This window comes from Gekko japonicus, unplaced genomic scaffold (genome assembly GCF_001447785.1).
Source record: "Gekko japonicus isolate JY-2015 unplaced genomic scaffold, Gekko_japonicus_V1.1 scaffold3686, whole genome shotgun sequence".
In the NCBI taxonomy this organism is placed as follows: domain Eukaryota; kingdom Metazoa; phylum Chordata; class Lepidosauria; order Squamata; family Gekkonidae; genus Gekko; species Gekko japonicus.
The window spans coordinates 59,277-74,079 of record NW_015172660.1 but is presented as its reverse complement, the minus strand read 5'-3'; the positions used below and the strand labels follow the sequence as shown (position 1 = coordinate 74,079).

The 14,803-nt window shown below is 47.8% G+C and overlaps 1 protein-coding gene across 1 annotated transcript in view; it reads right to left on the bottom strand.

Moving 5' to 3' along the window:
• Positions 1-14,803, bottom strand: part of LOC107119267 (transient receptor potential cation channel subfamily M member 4-like) — a 44,870-nt gene that overhangs the window by 9,008 nt on the left and 21,059 nt on the right. The window contains exons 12-19 of the mRNA XM_015421736.1: positions 8,852-8,981; positions 7,778-7,923; positions 5,812-5,924; positions 4,562-4,660; positions 4,115-4,468; positions 2,710-2,842; positions 1,963-2,137; positions 662-830 (exon numbers count right to left, since the gene is read on the bottom strand). Of these exons, the coding sequence (XP_015277222.1) occupies positions 662-830; positions 1,963-2,137; positions 2,710-2,842; positions 4,115-4,468; positions 4,562-4,660; positions 5,812-5,924; positions 7,778-7,923; positions 8,852-8,981 (1,319 nt within the window). The remainder of the gene's footprint in view (positions 1-661; positions 831-1,962; positions 2,138-2,709; positions 2,843-4,114; positions 4,469-4,561; positions 4,661-5,811; positions 5,925-7,777; positions 7,924-8,851; positions 8,982-14,803) is intronic.

Sequence of the window (14,803 nt, the reverse complement as noted above, 5' to 3'; positions counted from 1 at the left end):
GCAACAGCAACAACCATACCGCCCCTCACCTGGATGGCCCATACTAATCTTCGGCTTAGAAACGGAAATGAGCACCGCAACCCTAGAGTCGGATTCGACTGGCTTTCGAGCAAGGGAACCTTTACCTTTTTATAAGTGATTTATTTATTGCAGCCGGGTATCTTTTGGGCCAGGGACCACCAGCAGGGACCACTTGTGATCCTTTCATACACGCTATGTTCATGCATAATCCCTGTATTCCTACAGATTCCACACACAGATCCCTTGCTCACCCAGTGCACTCACTGTTAACTTCTGCCTCCCTGGCAAAATTTCTACAAACCCACTGCCATTGGACTTAAGCAACAGCAAGAACCATACCGCCCCTGACCTGGATGGCCCATACGAACCTGATCCCGTCAGATCTTGAAAGCTAAGTAGGGTCGGCCTTGGCTAGTATTTGGAAGGGCAACCTCCAAGGAATACCAGGGTCATGACACAGAGGCAGGCAAGGGCAAACCACCTCTGAAACGTCTCTTGCCTTAAAAACAAATCGAGCTAGCTTGCCACCTAGTGGTGCGTAACGCTAAGGAAGCTAGAACTTCTGGCTGCCAGACAATCTTAGGATCTTCCGGTTATTCTACACACAATGCCATATGATAATTATCATTAACAGCCATACCTGAACATGGCAATGAGCAGGTTGAGGAGGAGGATATTGGCGACCAGCAGGAAGACGACCAGGAGAATGAGCACCAGCCAGTTGGCGTAGGTGTTGGTGCATGGCTGTGCCTCCTCCATCAAGATGGCCACAGGATCGTAGGTGCAGTTCGCCGCTGCAATCAGAGCAGCTGAATCAGGGAGAGAAAGAACACGGTGAGGGTCACAACGGCACAGTTCTCTGCAGTTCCTACAACAGCCTCTCTGGCACAAAAGAACCCAAATAAGCTAGTACGGATGGACTGGCCTGGTGCAAGGTGCACTGAAGAGCAACAACCCGCACAACACCTTTTCTTGTTTTGTCGTCAAGTCACAGCTGACTTATGGTGACCTCATGGGGTTTTCAAGGCAAGAGACGTGCACAGGTGGTTTGCCTTCATATAGCAACCCCAGTATTAGAATCCTAGAATCACAGAGTTGGAAGGGGCCATACAGGCCATCTAGCCCAACCCCCCTGCTCAATGCAGGATCAGCCAAGAGCATCCCTGACAAGGTTTTGTCCAGCTGCTGCTTGAAGACTGCCAGGGAGGGGGAGCTCAACACCTCCCTAGGATGCTGATTTCCCTGTTGCACAACTCTTACTGTCAAAACGTTTTTCCTAAGATCCAGCTGGTACCTTCCTGCCCTTAATTTGAACCCATTATTGCGAGTCCTCTCCTCTGCTGCCAACAGGAACGGCTCCCTGCCCTCCCCTAAGTGTAAAGGTAAAGGTTCCCTTGCTTGAAAGCCAGTCGAATCCGACTCTAGGGTTGCGGTGCTCATCTCCGTTTCAAAGCCGAAGAGCCAGCGCTGTCCGAAGACGTTTCCGTGGTCATGTGGCCGGCATGACTAAACACCAAGGCGCACGGAACGCTGTTACCTTCCCACCGAAGTGGTACCTATTTATCTACTTGCAATTTCTTGCTTTCGAACTCCTAGGCTGGCAGGAGCTGGAACTAGAGACGGGAGCTCACTCTGTCATGTGGCACACACGGGTCTTGAACTGCTGAACTACTGACCTTCCACAGCCTGCAGTTCAGCATCTTAACCACTTGAGCCCCTAAGTGACAGCTCTTCAAATACTTCAAGAGAGCAATCGTGTCCCCCCCCACAACCTCCCTTGGTGGTCTCCCATCCAAGTATTGATCAGGGCCAACATTGCTTAGCTTCCGAGATCTAATAAGATGGGCTAGCCTGGGCCATCCAGGTCAAGGCACATGGAGACAATGGCACTTTTGCTCCCTCAAGCACCAGAGTTCAGAATGGGAACCCTAGCATACGCACCATCAATCTCATTGAGTGGGATCTGCCCAAAGATCTGCAAGTAAGGCCGGTAGAAGACCCGGCGGAATATCCAGGGGAGACGTCGGTCATGTGGGAGCAGAAGCCCCTCGGTAGTAACCCCATAGGCCACCAGCCACACCCCAAGGAAGAAGAGGAAGAGGAAGACATCTTTCATCTGTAGAGAGATCATGGACAGAGCAACAGTCGCTAGTCGGAGAGGCCCTTTGACTCCCCTCCCCAGCACGCCCCTTACGAAGCGCTGAAATAAACTGGGAGACAAGTAGAGAGGCATTTATTTCCCTCACTCTAATTCGTTTTACTTTCTGAACTAAATTTTGCTATTATTCAAGGGGAAACTACTTTGCTCATGTGATGAGTGAAGAAATGAAACGCTCAGGGGAAATAACCTGTGCAACAGTAAAAAAAATATATTAAACCTTAGATTTGTTCTTGACAGGTAGGACAAATGCAACCCGTTAACTTTTAAAGGAGAAACGAGCCTGGCCCCAGATTTCCTGCACATTCATTGCACTTAGCTTTCATTTTCAGATTCCTTGCACACTTTATTTATTATACACTGATTCTCATTTAAGCCCAGAGTCCTTTGCATGCTCATTATACCCAAGTCTGCACTCCAACCTAAAAGAAAGCCACTGTGTGCATATACTTGAACCCAATATCTCTTGCACACGCAAAAGTCCAATTTTTTGCTCACTCGCTTTAGACCCATTTTATGTGCCATCTCACCATCTTGCCAACAATGATCATCTTGGGACCCAGCTGTTTGTTAACAGCAAAGATGTGGATGAGACGAAGGGTGAAGACCATGAAATCCAGGCAGAGAATGGTGCGGCCAGATTCGAATGACTCAGGAAACAGCCTGTGAGGCATACAGTGTAATAAGAATCAGGTGAAAGGAAGTGCAATAATATTACCTGCATTATTTAAAAAAACATTTTCCCCACCTCTCTAGAGTCATTAACGTCTGAACCACCCCCCAAGATCTCATGCAGTGCTTTAAAGTTAAAAGAACAGCACTGAAGTATAGTGAAGTGCATTGTATGGTTAACAGTCAGCAGGTGGCAGTATCTGTGAATACAGAGAGGTTGGACATCAAACCCTTTTTCAGAACTCAGGGCTTTTTCGAGTTCTCATTTTCCTCAGTTGTGTGTTCTTGTTGCTTTAGGGGGGAGGGGTCTGTTCTGCCCAGTTTTGCTACCTCTAGTGGTTGATTTGATATTACATCACGTTATATCCAACATATCTCCCTGCAGATTTTTATTCCAGACATAAAGCAATGTAATATTGAATCAACCCCCCTAGAGGGAGAAAAACAAACACAGAACAGGAGAAAAAAAACCTAAAACAACAAGAACACACCAGCAAAAAAATAAGAATGGGGGAAAGCCCATGTTAGCTGCTTTAAAGGCCTCTAGCTAGATTCTCCCACTGCAGGTAAAGAACTGCATGTTGATGTTTCCTCCAAGCGGAAACCTCACTGCTCATAGACAAATAGATATCAGGAAGAAGGATCTTAGCCTAGTCTTTTCCCCGATGTGCTACTAACCCATGTGCAGGGAGATTTGCTTTAATATGAGGTAGAATTCAACAATATAACACACACACACCCAATCTGCAGCCAGAAGTGGTACAGACTTGGAGAAACTGCACCATGTTGTTCTCTAATTCATGTAGCTTGGCTTCTCAGCAGGCACAGTGGCCAGGCTTAGGGTCAGGGCTTTTTTTGTAGAAAAAGCCCAGCAGGAACTTATTAGCATAATAGACCATACACAACAGCAGGAACTCTTTAGCATATTAGGCCACACCCTGACAGCACAGCTCATTTGCATATTAGGCCACACCCCCATGTTACCAGAAGTGTGGTCATCCAGCCACACCCACCTTTTGCTTCTTATTCTCTTTACCTTGTTTGCTGTCAAAACGCAGGGCTTTTTGCATGTTAGGCCACACACCCCTAATTGTAGCCAATCCGAATGAGTTTCTGCTGTTGGGTGTGGCCTATTATGCTAATGAGTTCCTGCTGGGCGTGGCCAACTCGGGAGCGTTCCTGCCCCAAAATAGCCCTGCTTAGGGTGAAATGCAAGTTTTCTTCCCACCCTGCTTGTTTCCACACCGGCCAGAAGATGCTCACCTGCATGTGACGCCCAGCATGAAAAGCAGCAGGGCTGTGATGTCAAACTGGTTCCACGTGTCCTGGAGGTATCGGCGTACCCTATGCAGGAGGGGTTGGGATCCCACAAAGCAGCCTTGCCGCACCTCCTCGCAGACCAGCGTGAAGACCCAAATGTACAAAATGATTTCCGAGGCAGAAGGGCCAGCAGGCGGGGCCGCAAAATCCATGAGCAAGACATAGGAGAAGAGGAAGAGGAAGAGCAGGTACATCACCACGTTGCCCAGGAATGCCGTCACAGGTGCCCTCCAGAACTGCCGCCAGTGCTGTAACCAGAAGTGGCGAGGGGAATGTGGGGAAGGAGAATCCGTGTTCCTGGGAGAGACAGAGACAATTAATAGGATGAGACAGATGGGTAGAGGGTAAAGACTGGGACAGTGACACCAAAAGAATGGCCAGTTCTCCTACTCAGACATCATGTCTCCGATGATAGTTTTCACATCTGTGTCCAGGCTGTCCAGCTCGAAGGGCTGGGAGGGATCTGGTCGGAGGTCATCATCCATAGACCTGTGAAAGGGAGACAGGAGCGGGTGAAATGATGATGTGCCCCATGTGGCACAGCAGAGGCGGCAGTTTTGAGGCTCTCCTGTTCTGTGTTTAAAATTTAAAGGAGAGAGGCTCAAGCCCAAAGCCCTGCTGAAATGGGTGTTCACTCTGCTGAGCAAAGGTATAGGTGTGCTCCTTTCCCCTTGGCAGAGCAAACTCTGATAGCTACCAGGTCCTCCTATTAAAGGGGCTTTTAAGAGAGAGAAAACTCTTGTTGTCGGTTTAGTAAGAGCGATGCTGGGAGCTCAACAAACGGGCTACCAATCCAGATCAGGACCATGGCACAGTAGGAGAGGGATGTTTTCCGCAGGGACGGCTCTCCGCGCACCTGCATTTGTATACCTCCAGGGCTCTCCCCCATCTCTGCAAATGTTTTTGCAGTTGAAGGAACAAAACCGCAATTTGTGCCATTTTGTCTCGCAGCATCAGACTTCTGTGTTTTCAAAAATTCTCATGCTGCGCCACAACAGGGGGAAAACTTCGTTTTTGCTCCTGAAACTGCAAAAACATTTGCGGAAATGGGAGAGAGCACCAGAGGTATACAAATGCAGGCACACGGAGAGCCATCCCTGCGGAAAACGTCAGGGTATTACAGCTTCTCTCCACACCAGCTTCACAACCTGAAAGGGCTCCATCGAACTGCAATTTGCCACACTGGGGAAAACATACAGGTTGGAATCAGGACGTGTAAGGTTGCTCCAGTGGAGCAAACTGCAGCTCAGTTGCAGGGCAGAGCTGTTTCCAATCTGGAACAGGTGACGACAGAATACACTCTAAAGTTAATACAGTGTTATATTGCAGAACCTGAAGCGCCTTCCACCCTGACCTGGATAGCCCAGGCTAGCCTAATCTCATCAGATCTAGGAAGCTAAGCAGGGCTGGCCTGGGTCAGTATTTGGATGGGAGACCACCAAGCAGGGTGGCTACGCAGAGGCAGGCAAGGGCCAAACCACCTCTGAACACCCCTCGCCTTGAAAACCCCAGAGGTCGCCATAAGTCACCTGTGACTTGTAGTTGGAAGGGGGGGGGGATGAAGCCCCTTCCGCAAGGAGAGGGAGAACTGATCCAGACCCACTTTCTGCCCCGTGAAATGAAACAGGCGGCACACTCACCTGAAGGTGATGAGGCTGGTGAAGATGAGAGGGGGACAGAAGAAGGTGAGGAGGAGCTTCCAGACTGGGGTGCTTTGCTCCATCTCCCCCCACCAGTTCTGGGTGAGCAGGGACTGTGGGGAGAGCACAGCGGGGAGACGGAACGTAAGGAGAGCCCTGCCGAGTCAGACCAATGCCCCACCTAGTCCAGCATCCTGTCTCACACAGTGGCCGACCAGTTAGGTTACTCTCATTCATCCGGCTAGCGGCATGGAGATACCAAAGTGCTTTTTTTGGCAATTCCTTCCCTACCCAGGTGACAATTCTAAGACAGAATGTCTGGTCTTGTTCAAGTTCTCCAAGGGAGTCACGGACTCCAGTGCAGCCCTATGCAGAATTGTTCCAGTCTAAGATCAATGATTTCTTTAGACTGCAGTTACTGCACCACTCAGGACTGTGCTGCATGTCTCCTCTGTTTATTGGACCCAGGGGTCATTTCCTGCAGGATCACACAGGAGCGGAGCTCCGGCAGTAAAGAGCCCAGGGGGCGGGCACATGCAACAAGCCCCACCCCCTGCTCCCAGCAGCCCTCAGTCAGCGCAAGAAGCAGCCAGGTAAGTTGCAGAGCTCCCCACAGCCCCCCGGTCCAACACAGTCCAGTGGCACCTTTAAGTCCAAGTTTTATTCAGGTACAAGCTCTCCGTCCTCTGCGAGGACAGATCTGCACGTTCCCCCCCCCCCAATAGCTAGCAATCGAAAACAGTCCAGTGGAGCCTGAGTGGTGGGTGTTGCCTTCTGACACACTTCTGGTGATGCCAGGGGGTGTGGCATATGCAAATAAGTTATGCTAAGGAGCTCCTGCACCTCATTTTCTACAAAATGACCTCTGATTGGACCCCATCTTTCAGCTGGAAACGGTGGGGCTTCTGTTCCTTGAAGAGCTCTAAGCCAGGCCAAGATCAAATTTCATCAAGCATAGGGAGAATTGATTTAAAGCCCTATGCGGCCAGGGACCGGCATACCTGCAGGACCATATCTCCCTGTATGTGCCCCGAAGAGCCTTGCACTCTTCAGACCAGCACCGTCTAGTCGTCTCTGGCTAGAAAGACATCTGCCTTGCCTTGACCAGAGCCAGGGCCTTTTCAGCCCTGGCCCCAGCCTCGTGGAACAAGCTCCAGATGAAGATCAGGGCTCTGCGGAAACTGAACTATTACATCATGGGTGCCAGGAGTGACTGACAGACTCAAACAGAGCGATCCTCCCCTCTCCCTGGCGTGAACTCAGCATACAGTGCACTCAAATGAACCACTGAGATGCCACTCGGTATTTTAAATTGGTATTGAATGTTCCCCCCCCCCATGAATCGATGTTTTAATTGTACTGATGTTTAATGAGATGGTTTTATGGATTTTATGACATGTTGTAAGTCGCCCTGAGCCCACTTATGGGGTAGGGCGGAACAGAAATCTCAATAAAATAAAATAAAATAATAAATAAATAGATCAAATCAAGCCTGAATTCTCCCTAGAAGCTAAAATGACCAAACTGAGGCTATTGCACATTATAAAAAGGCACTAGAAAAGATAATAATGCTAGGAAAAGCTGAAGGCAGCAGGAAAAGAGGACGACCCAACATGAGATGGATTGGCTCAGTCAAGGAAGCCACAAACTCAGTTTTCAAGACCTGGGCACGGCTCATGTTTTCATGGAGTTACTGTAAATCAGAAGTGACTTGACGGCACTTAACACACACACACACAACACAAGTCAAGCCAAGCAGCTGCTAACTGGAGACAGATCGTCTTCCGCCTTTGCGTTGTAGCTGCTGCGCCAGAACATTCCTTGCTTCAGAACTCTCAAGATGACAAGACCCTGCCCAGAATGGAATTCGGCAACACTGCGGGCTTTCAAGCAGTATGCGTCCTTTTGGGACTGCTTTTGTAAACGGGATCTCTAAGAGCTCTACGCCTCTGCCCCACAGCCGCACCTGCACACCATCCTGGGCAAAGAAGAGGCGGGCGTCTGCCTGGTGAGCCAGCTGGAAGATGGTAGCTCCACCCCAAAGATTGGAACGGCGGACTAGCAGTTGATAGGCCCGTGGCTCGCCATTGCGGTAACATTCATTGAATACACCTGGATTCGAAAGGGAAAAAAAGAGGGCGGTAAGGAGAGATACATTTGGAAGTACAAGGTTATGAAGTGTCCGCATGATCTCCCCTACACTACCTATCTAAAACAATCTTCATGGACACAGCAGCCTTGATCTAGCCCTCTTAATGTGCAACACGAAATACACGAAATTGCCTTATACAGAATCAGACCATCAGTTCATCCAAGTTAGTATTGCCTACTCCGGTCTGGCAAAGGCTCTGCAGAATCTCAGCCTGAGATCTTTCACATCACCTACTACTTCATATTTTTTTAAGTGGAGATAAGCAGGGGTTTAACTTGGGACCTTCTGCATGCCAAACAGATGCTCTACCCACTGAGCCACGCTCCCCCCATACTTTTCTCAATCCTTGCAATCATTCCATAAAGATATTTTATACCTATTTACAGTTAGGGAAGTGAGACACATCAAAAGGTCTTCAACCCAGGCTGAGAAGCATCAAACTCCAGAATGTGGGATCCAAATTGAACTCATCGAAACCTATGATCCCATGGCTACCACCAACTTTCACTATGAATTGGGTGTTTTGCATGCCTTATTGTGAACCTAACAGTTCAGGCTGTAGCGTTTGGGCTAGTTCTTAAAGGAACAGTAGAATAGGAGGTGTAAGACAGTAAAGAACAGGGTATGGAAGGTGGTTGGAGGTCATTGAAGGTAGGATATAGTAGGATAACCACACCGCACAGAACAATTGGAACCCTTACCAGAAGCCTGTTTTCAAGAATAGTAACAACTAAAAAACATTTTTTAAGAAATAAAGATTCCCCAGATTTTGTACCTGAAAAAAATTGCTAGTTTTCTGGCCAAGATTACTCTGAAGTAATCTTCCCGACAACCCCAATCGGATCCCACTTCACCCTCTCTCTGTTCCCACCCCTACTTCTCTCACACCTATGGCCAAGTTCTCAAAGCGCATTGCCAGATCCTTCATGGATGCTGCCTCCTCCGCCTCCATCTCCAGGTGTGAAAGTTCCCGTAGGATCCGTGCTGCTACCAGAGCCCCAGCCACAGCGTCAGGAGCCTAGTGAGGGGGAAACGGGGACCATCAGTGGGGAAAGATGCATTTTTTAAAAAAATTTATGTATACCCCACTCTTCTTCCCAGTTGGTAATCTGTTGCCCAGCCAGACTCTTATCAAACCCAGGAATGGCAAAAGCTTCATGACCTCAGCGTGGTGTAGTGCTTAAGAGCAGTGGACCCTAATGTGGGGAGACAAGATTGATTCCCCACAACTCCTTATGAAGCCTGCTGGGTGACCTTGGGCCAGTCACGGTTCTCTCAGAACTCTCTCAGCCCCACCTGCCTCACAAGGTGCCTATTTTGGGGAGAGGAAGGGAAAGGAGATTGTAAGCCACTTTGAGACTTGTTAAGGTAGAGAAAAGCAGGGTATAAAAACTTATTTTTCTTCTCTTCCCCAGATACAGAGCTATGACTGAAACATCCCAAATTAGTGCAGACTGTCTCCGAAATAGGATAAGAGAGATATATACTAGCAGGAGCATGAAACTGGAGAGAGGGCAGTCTGTATCATTTAAGGTGGAGAGGAAAAAGGCTTAGTCATGGATCAACATACACACAGAAACAATTTTATTATACAGTGGACTAATATAATGCAAGTCATGGTTTAATGAAACTGCCTATGGTTAGTGTGATCGTCTAAACATGGCCCATTCCATTACCTATGGTTAGTCGGGGGTCCATCAGATCAGGATATGATCATGGGTTGAAGTTGGCCTATTAATCACAGCTAGTCTTAATTATGATTTTGTTCTACTGTGCATTCTGTACACTCAACATGTTCCCCCATATTATGAGATCTTGTGACTCTCTCCCAATTTTCACAGTGGCCGACAAGACAGCAGAGAATTGCTTGGCAATATGGAAAACAGGGCTTGGCAGATGCTTGGCAGTTTCAAAATTAGCCTCGTTAGCTTCAACACTGGTTCCCCACCACCACCCCCTTTGCCTGGTTCCTTTGTATTCCCTTTCATTCAACAAACTAACCTAAAATGCACGTGCAAAAAGTGAACCACAGATTTAAATGGAAGGCGCTTGCTGGATGCTACCGTGCAGCTGCAATAGGGCAACTGCATAAATTTTAAATAAACTTTGGACACCACATGTCACAGGTGACATTCCCATCCCGATTTAGAAAACTGCTTTTAAAAATTGTAACTGCAGAATAAGTATAAAGGTAAAGGTAAAGGTTCCCTTGCTCGAAAGCCAGTCGAGTCCGACTCTAGGGTTGCGGTGCTCATCTCTGTTTCAAAGCCGAAGAGCCAGCGCTGTCCGAAGACGTTTCCGTGGTCATGTGGCCGGCATGACTAAACCCCAAGGCGCACGGAACGCTGTTACCTTTCCACCGAAGTGGTACCTATTTATCTACTTGCAATTTCTTGCTTTCGAACTGCTAGGTTGGCAGGAGCTGGAACTAGAGACGGGAGCTCACTCCGTCATGCGGCCACTCGGGTCTCGAACTGCTGAACTACTGACCTTCCACAGCCTGCAGTTCAGCGTCTTAACCACTTGAGCCACCGCAGCTCCTAGAATAAATATACTTTAAGCTTGACTTCGGATTCTGTGCCTGCCTTACGCACCATTGTTTTTCCTCCAGAATAAACATCTTTCCTCTGCTATTTGTAAAGCCTCATCAGAAAGCCATTTTGCTTTCTTGCATTTCTTTTTCTTTGGTATGGTGGTGATTGCTGCCTCCTGTACAATGTCACGAACCTCCGTCCATAGTTCTTCAGGCACTCTATCTATCAAATCCAGACCCTTGAATCTATTCTTCACCTCTACTGTATATTCATCAGGGATGCGATCTAGGTTAAACCTGAATGGCCTCGTGGTTTTCCCGATTTTCTTCAGTTTAAGTCTGAATTTTGCAATGAGTAGCTCATGATCTGAACCACAGTCAGCTCCAGGTCTTGTTTTTACTGACTGGATAGAGCTTCTCCATCTTTGACTGCAAATTATATAGTCAATCTGATTTCGGTGTTGCCCATCTGGTGATGTCCATGTGTAGAGTCGCCTCTTAGGTTGTTGGAAAAGGGTGTTCGCTATGACCAGTGTGTTCTCTTGACAAAACTCTGTTAACCTTTGCCCTGCTTCATTTTGCTTTCCAAGGCCAAACTTGTCTGTTATTCCAGTTACCTTTTCACTTCCCTGCCATAGGTACCATGGTACTGGAAGACTAATCTGTACCACGAACAAGGCCACACCAAAAAACGATCGAGTTGCCTTTTCCCAAGCAGGATGAGCAAACCTGAGGCAGACTCTTGCCAGAGACAAGATAAGCAACTACAAAGTGGGGTGGGAGGAAGGGAAAGAACTAGAAGGCACAGGAATTGCTCATCTGGGTTTCCAAAGAATTATGCTGGTTTCCAAAGCATTATGCTAACTCTCAACAGTGGATTATGCATCATCCTGGCAGATCCTCAAGAACGGAGACTCCAAGGGTGAAGAACATAAGAGAAGCAATGACTACAATGACACCTGGCACGGTACATTGACCCCACCCCGGTGTCCTCAACACCCCAAGAAATATACCTGGGAATTCATCTCAGTTTCCCAACCTAAAGCTAGATGAATCCAACCCTTTCCAACTCTCTGCTGTACTCTCCTGCCAACTCTTAGACAGAGATAGCCTGGGGATGAACTTTAAGGGTGAGGTCATCACCTGGACCACACCCTATGACTGGCAGAAGGGAGTTGTCTAGGAAATGACTTCAGGAGAAGGAGCGAGGAGAGATTTCAGGCTCAGACAGGGACTGGAGTGATTATGAAATTCAGAGAGAAAAAGAGCAGCTGTAGTAGAATCTTCTGATCACTCCCCACGGTCAGGTTACTGCATCCAGAGACCAGCAGTCTTTTCCCACAGATGTTTTCCTGAGGTTTAAGTGCTGATCTACAGCAGTTTCTCTCCAAGCTTCCTCATATCCACATCTTCCATTGATTGCCCTTTTGTGTTTTCATAGTTGTTTCTCCATGCTTTCTCAAACCACCTTTGACCCAATTTAGAGTCCAGTGGCACGTTTAAGGCCAACAAAGGTTTATTCAAGGTATGAGCTTTCGTGTGCAAGCTCATACCTTGAATAAACCTTTGCGCCACTGGACTCTAAATTTGTTCTACTGCTTCAGACCAACACAGCTGACCTCCTGGAACCACCTTTGACCCAATTTCAGAAAGTGTGGAGAAACAATAAAGACACCGAGGAAAGACAACAAATGGAAAATGAGCATGTGAAGAAGAAAAACCATGGCAGAGCAGCACCCAAACTTCTGGGAAAAGCCACCATAAGTCGGGCTAGAAGATACACCTCTCTCTTGTTTTTCTTGTGCCACTTTCATAGCAGGCATTTGGTCACTGAGAGTTATAGGCCGAATCTGCATTTGCAGTTTTAAATCATTTTCGTGCTGCTGTGATGCCGTCTTTCTCTATGTTTGTTTGAATGTTGTTTGGAGAAGATTCTTTTAAAGCAGTGTGGAGGTGCAAAGACAGTGGACGATAAACATATGTGGACGTGCAGAAGTATGCTAGCACTGTTGAGGTGTGAAAACGACACCAAATGTAGACAGCTTTTTTGAAGACGGAGTCAAAAGGCTGGGACACTGGTGGGAAAGACAAATGCAGATTCCGCCTTAGTGCGCCAGACAAGGAGGTTCCACTTAGGGTCTAACAAGACATTACAAAGGGGCCTCATGTCTCCCACATGTCCACCCCAGTCCTGGCAACTAGATATGTTCTGGGAGTGTTCAGAACGTTATTCCCAGGTGTGCAGGGGGCCTGACTCAGATTTGGACCACAGTGCACAGGAAGAGAGGGCCCTGGGGACCTGCTTTTTATCCTGTCAGGGAAACTTACATGTGTAGTGATAAGTTCCATACAGGTTTCGCCAACCAGAAAAATAGCAGCTCCCCAAGGTCATTTCTGGTCGGAAAAATTGTGTACTGGGGGTGAGGGGCATGGGAAAGTGCACTGTGGTCCTGATCCAAGTTGGGCCCACACACACGAAAATTGAGTCCTGAGCAATGTTCCCTCTAAGCTGTGGAGTCTCGTGAGCAAAAATTCTACTTTGTGAGCTCCTGGCATTAAAGCTGTGAGCGAGCGATTTGGCTGCTGCATCAATTAGTTTGCTCCGAAGCCCTCCTTCCCGAGCTTGGACAAAAATGTGTGAGCCGGAGGCTAAAAAACTCTGAGCTAGCTCACACTAACTCAGCTTAGAGGGAACACTGGTCCTGAGCACAGAACCACAGCTGGTCCAGTTGACAGAACCAGGGCAGAGACAATGACATTTACAGTGCAATCCTATGCAATGCAGTCCTTCAATGGACAGAAAGGTGTCACTCCCCTTAAGACCGTTTCAGGGGGTCGCTGTGTTGGTCTGCAGCTGAACAGCTAGAGGCCAGTCCAGTAGCACCTGAGAGACCGACAAGATTTTGGGGGTATAAGATTTCAAGAGTCAGAGTTCCAGCTGTTTTCCTTAAGATCGCACTGCAGGCTTGCAGGGCAAATAGGGTTCAAGGACCTTCTAAAATTAGGTTTGGAATGCCTATTGGACTGGTTCATATAGATCTTATGGTTCACTGGATCTGGTGCAGAAAACAGCAAAAGATCAGACATAAGTGGGCAATCAAGAATTTCACTGTTCTGATGGATGTCAGCAGGTGATGTTGTTGAGGGATCTTTTGTAATACTCAAGAGCTTAAGTATCTGGGGGTGATCTCTGTTTGTTCTGTAGAAGAGAGGCCCGAAAAAGAATTTAAGAGATCCTGTTCTATCATGTTTTCAAATGAGACATGTTCAGAATGTTCAAACTCCATACTAGGATTTAAGATTGCACTGCTAGGTAATGTGTTTGCTTTTGGTATACAGGCTATATGCAGTTAGATTTGTGTCCAGTAGCATCAAGTCCAGTAGCAGAATCTAGCTGTTGCAGAGCAGACAAACACAGCTCCCCTCTGAGGCTGTATGCAGACAGAGGTCCTTTTCTTCACATTCACTTTATGCACCACAGAGGGTTCTGGACTGTGGCAGGACCTGCTGCAAGTTCCAAGGAATATATACGTGACTGTCAAATGTCTGGAGGGAAGAGCTTGCTTGCAGCTCAGAGCCATTGGAATCAGATTCCCTGGGGGTAAACAGGGCCATGTTTGTGCTGGTTTGGCATCAGATTCTCAGGTTCTGGGGTTCCTGAGGTGTCTGTAATCGGTACGTCTCAACTGCCTTCTGTATGCATTGGTAATCTAATTTTAGAATGTAAGGGCTTCTGTGCAGGGATCTTGCTTGTCACTTTGTAAAAGTAGGTTTACCAACCTCTGGTTAAAGAAGAAGAGAACAGAGTAGATTTATACCCCGCCTGTCATTACTCAAAGGAGTCTCAGAGCAGCTTACAATCTCCTTTCCCTTCCCTCCCCCACAGCAGACACCCCGCGAGGTAGGTGGGGCTGAGAGAGCTCTTTCAAGAACTGCTCTTGACAGAACAACTCTGAGAGAACTTATAACTGACCCAAGGTCATGCCAGCAGCTGCAGGTGGAGGAGTGGTGAATCAAACCCAGTTCTCCCAGTTTAGAGTCCACACTCCTAACCACTACACCAAGCTAGATGAGGCCTGGAGATCCGCCCCCAGAATCGCAACTCATCTCTAGACTAGAGAGATCAGTTCCCCTGGAGAAAATGCTGGCTTTGGATGGTGGGCTTTATGGCATTATAGCCCACTGAGGTCTCTTCCCGCATCAAACCCCATCCTTCCCAGACTTCACCCCCAAGTCTCCGGAGTTGGCAAGCCAACGTAAACTGCTATATCCTTCAGAACCATACATACCATTTCCCAGAAATACAT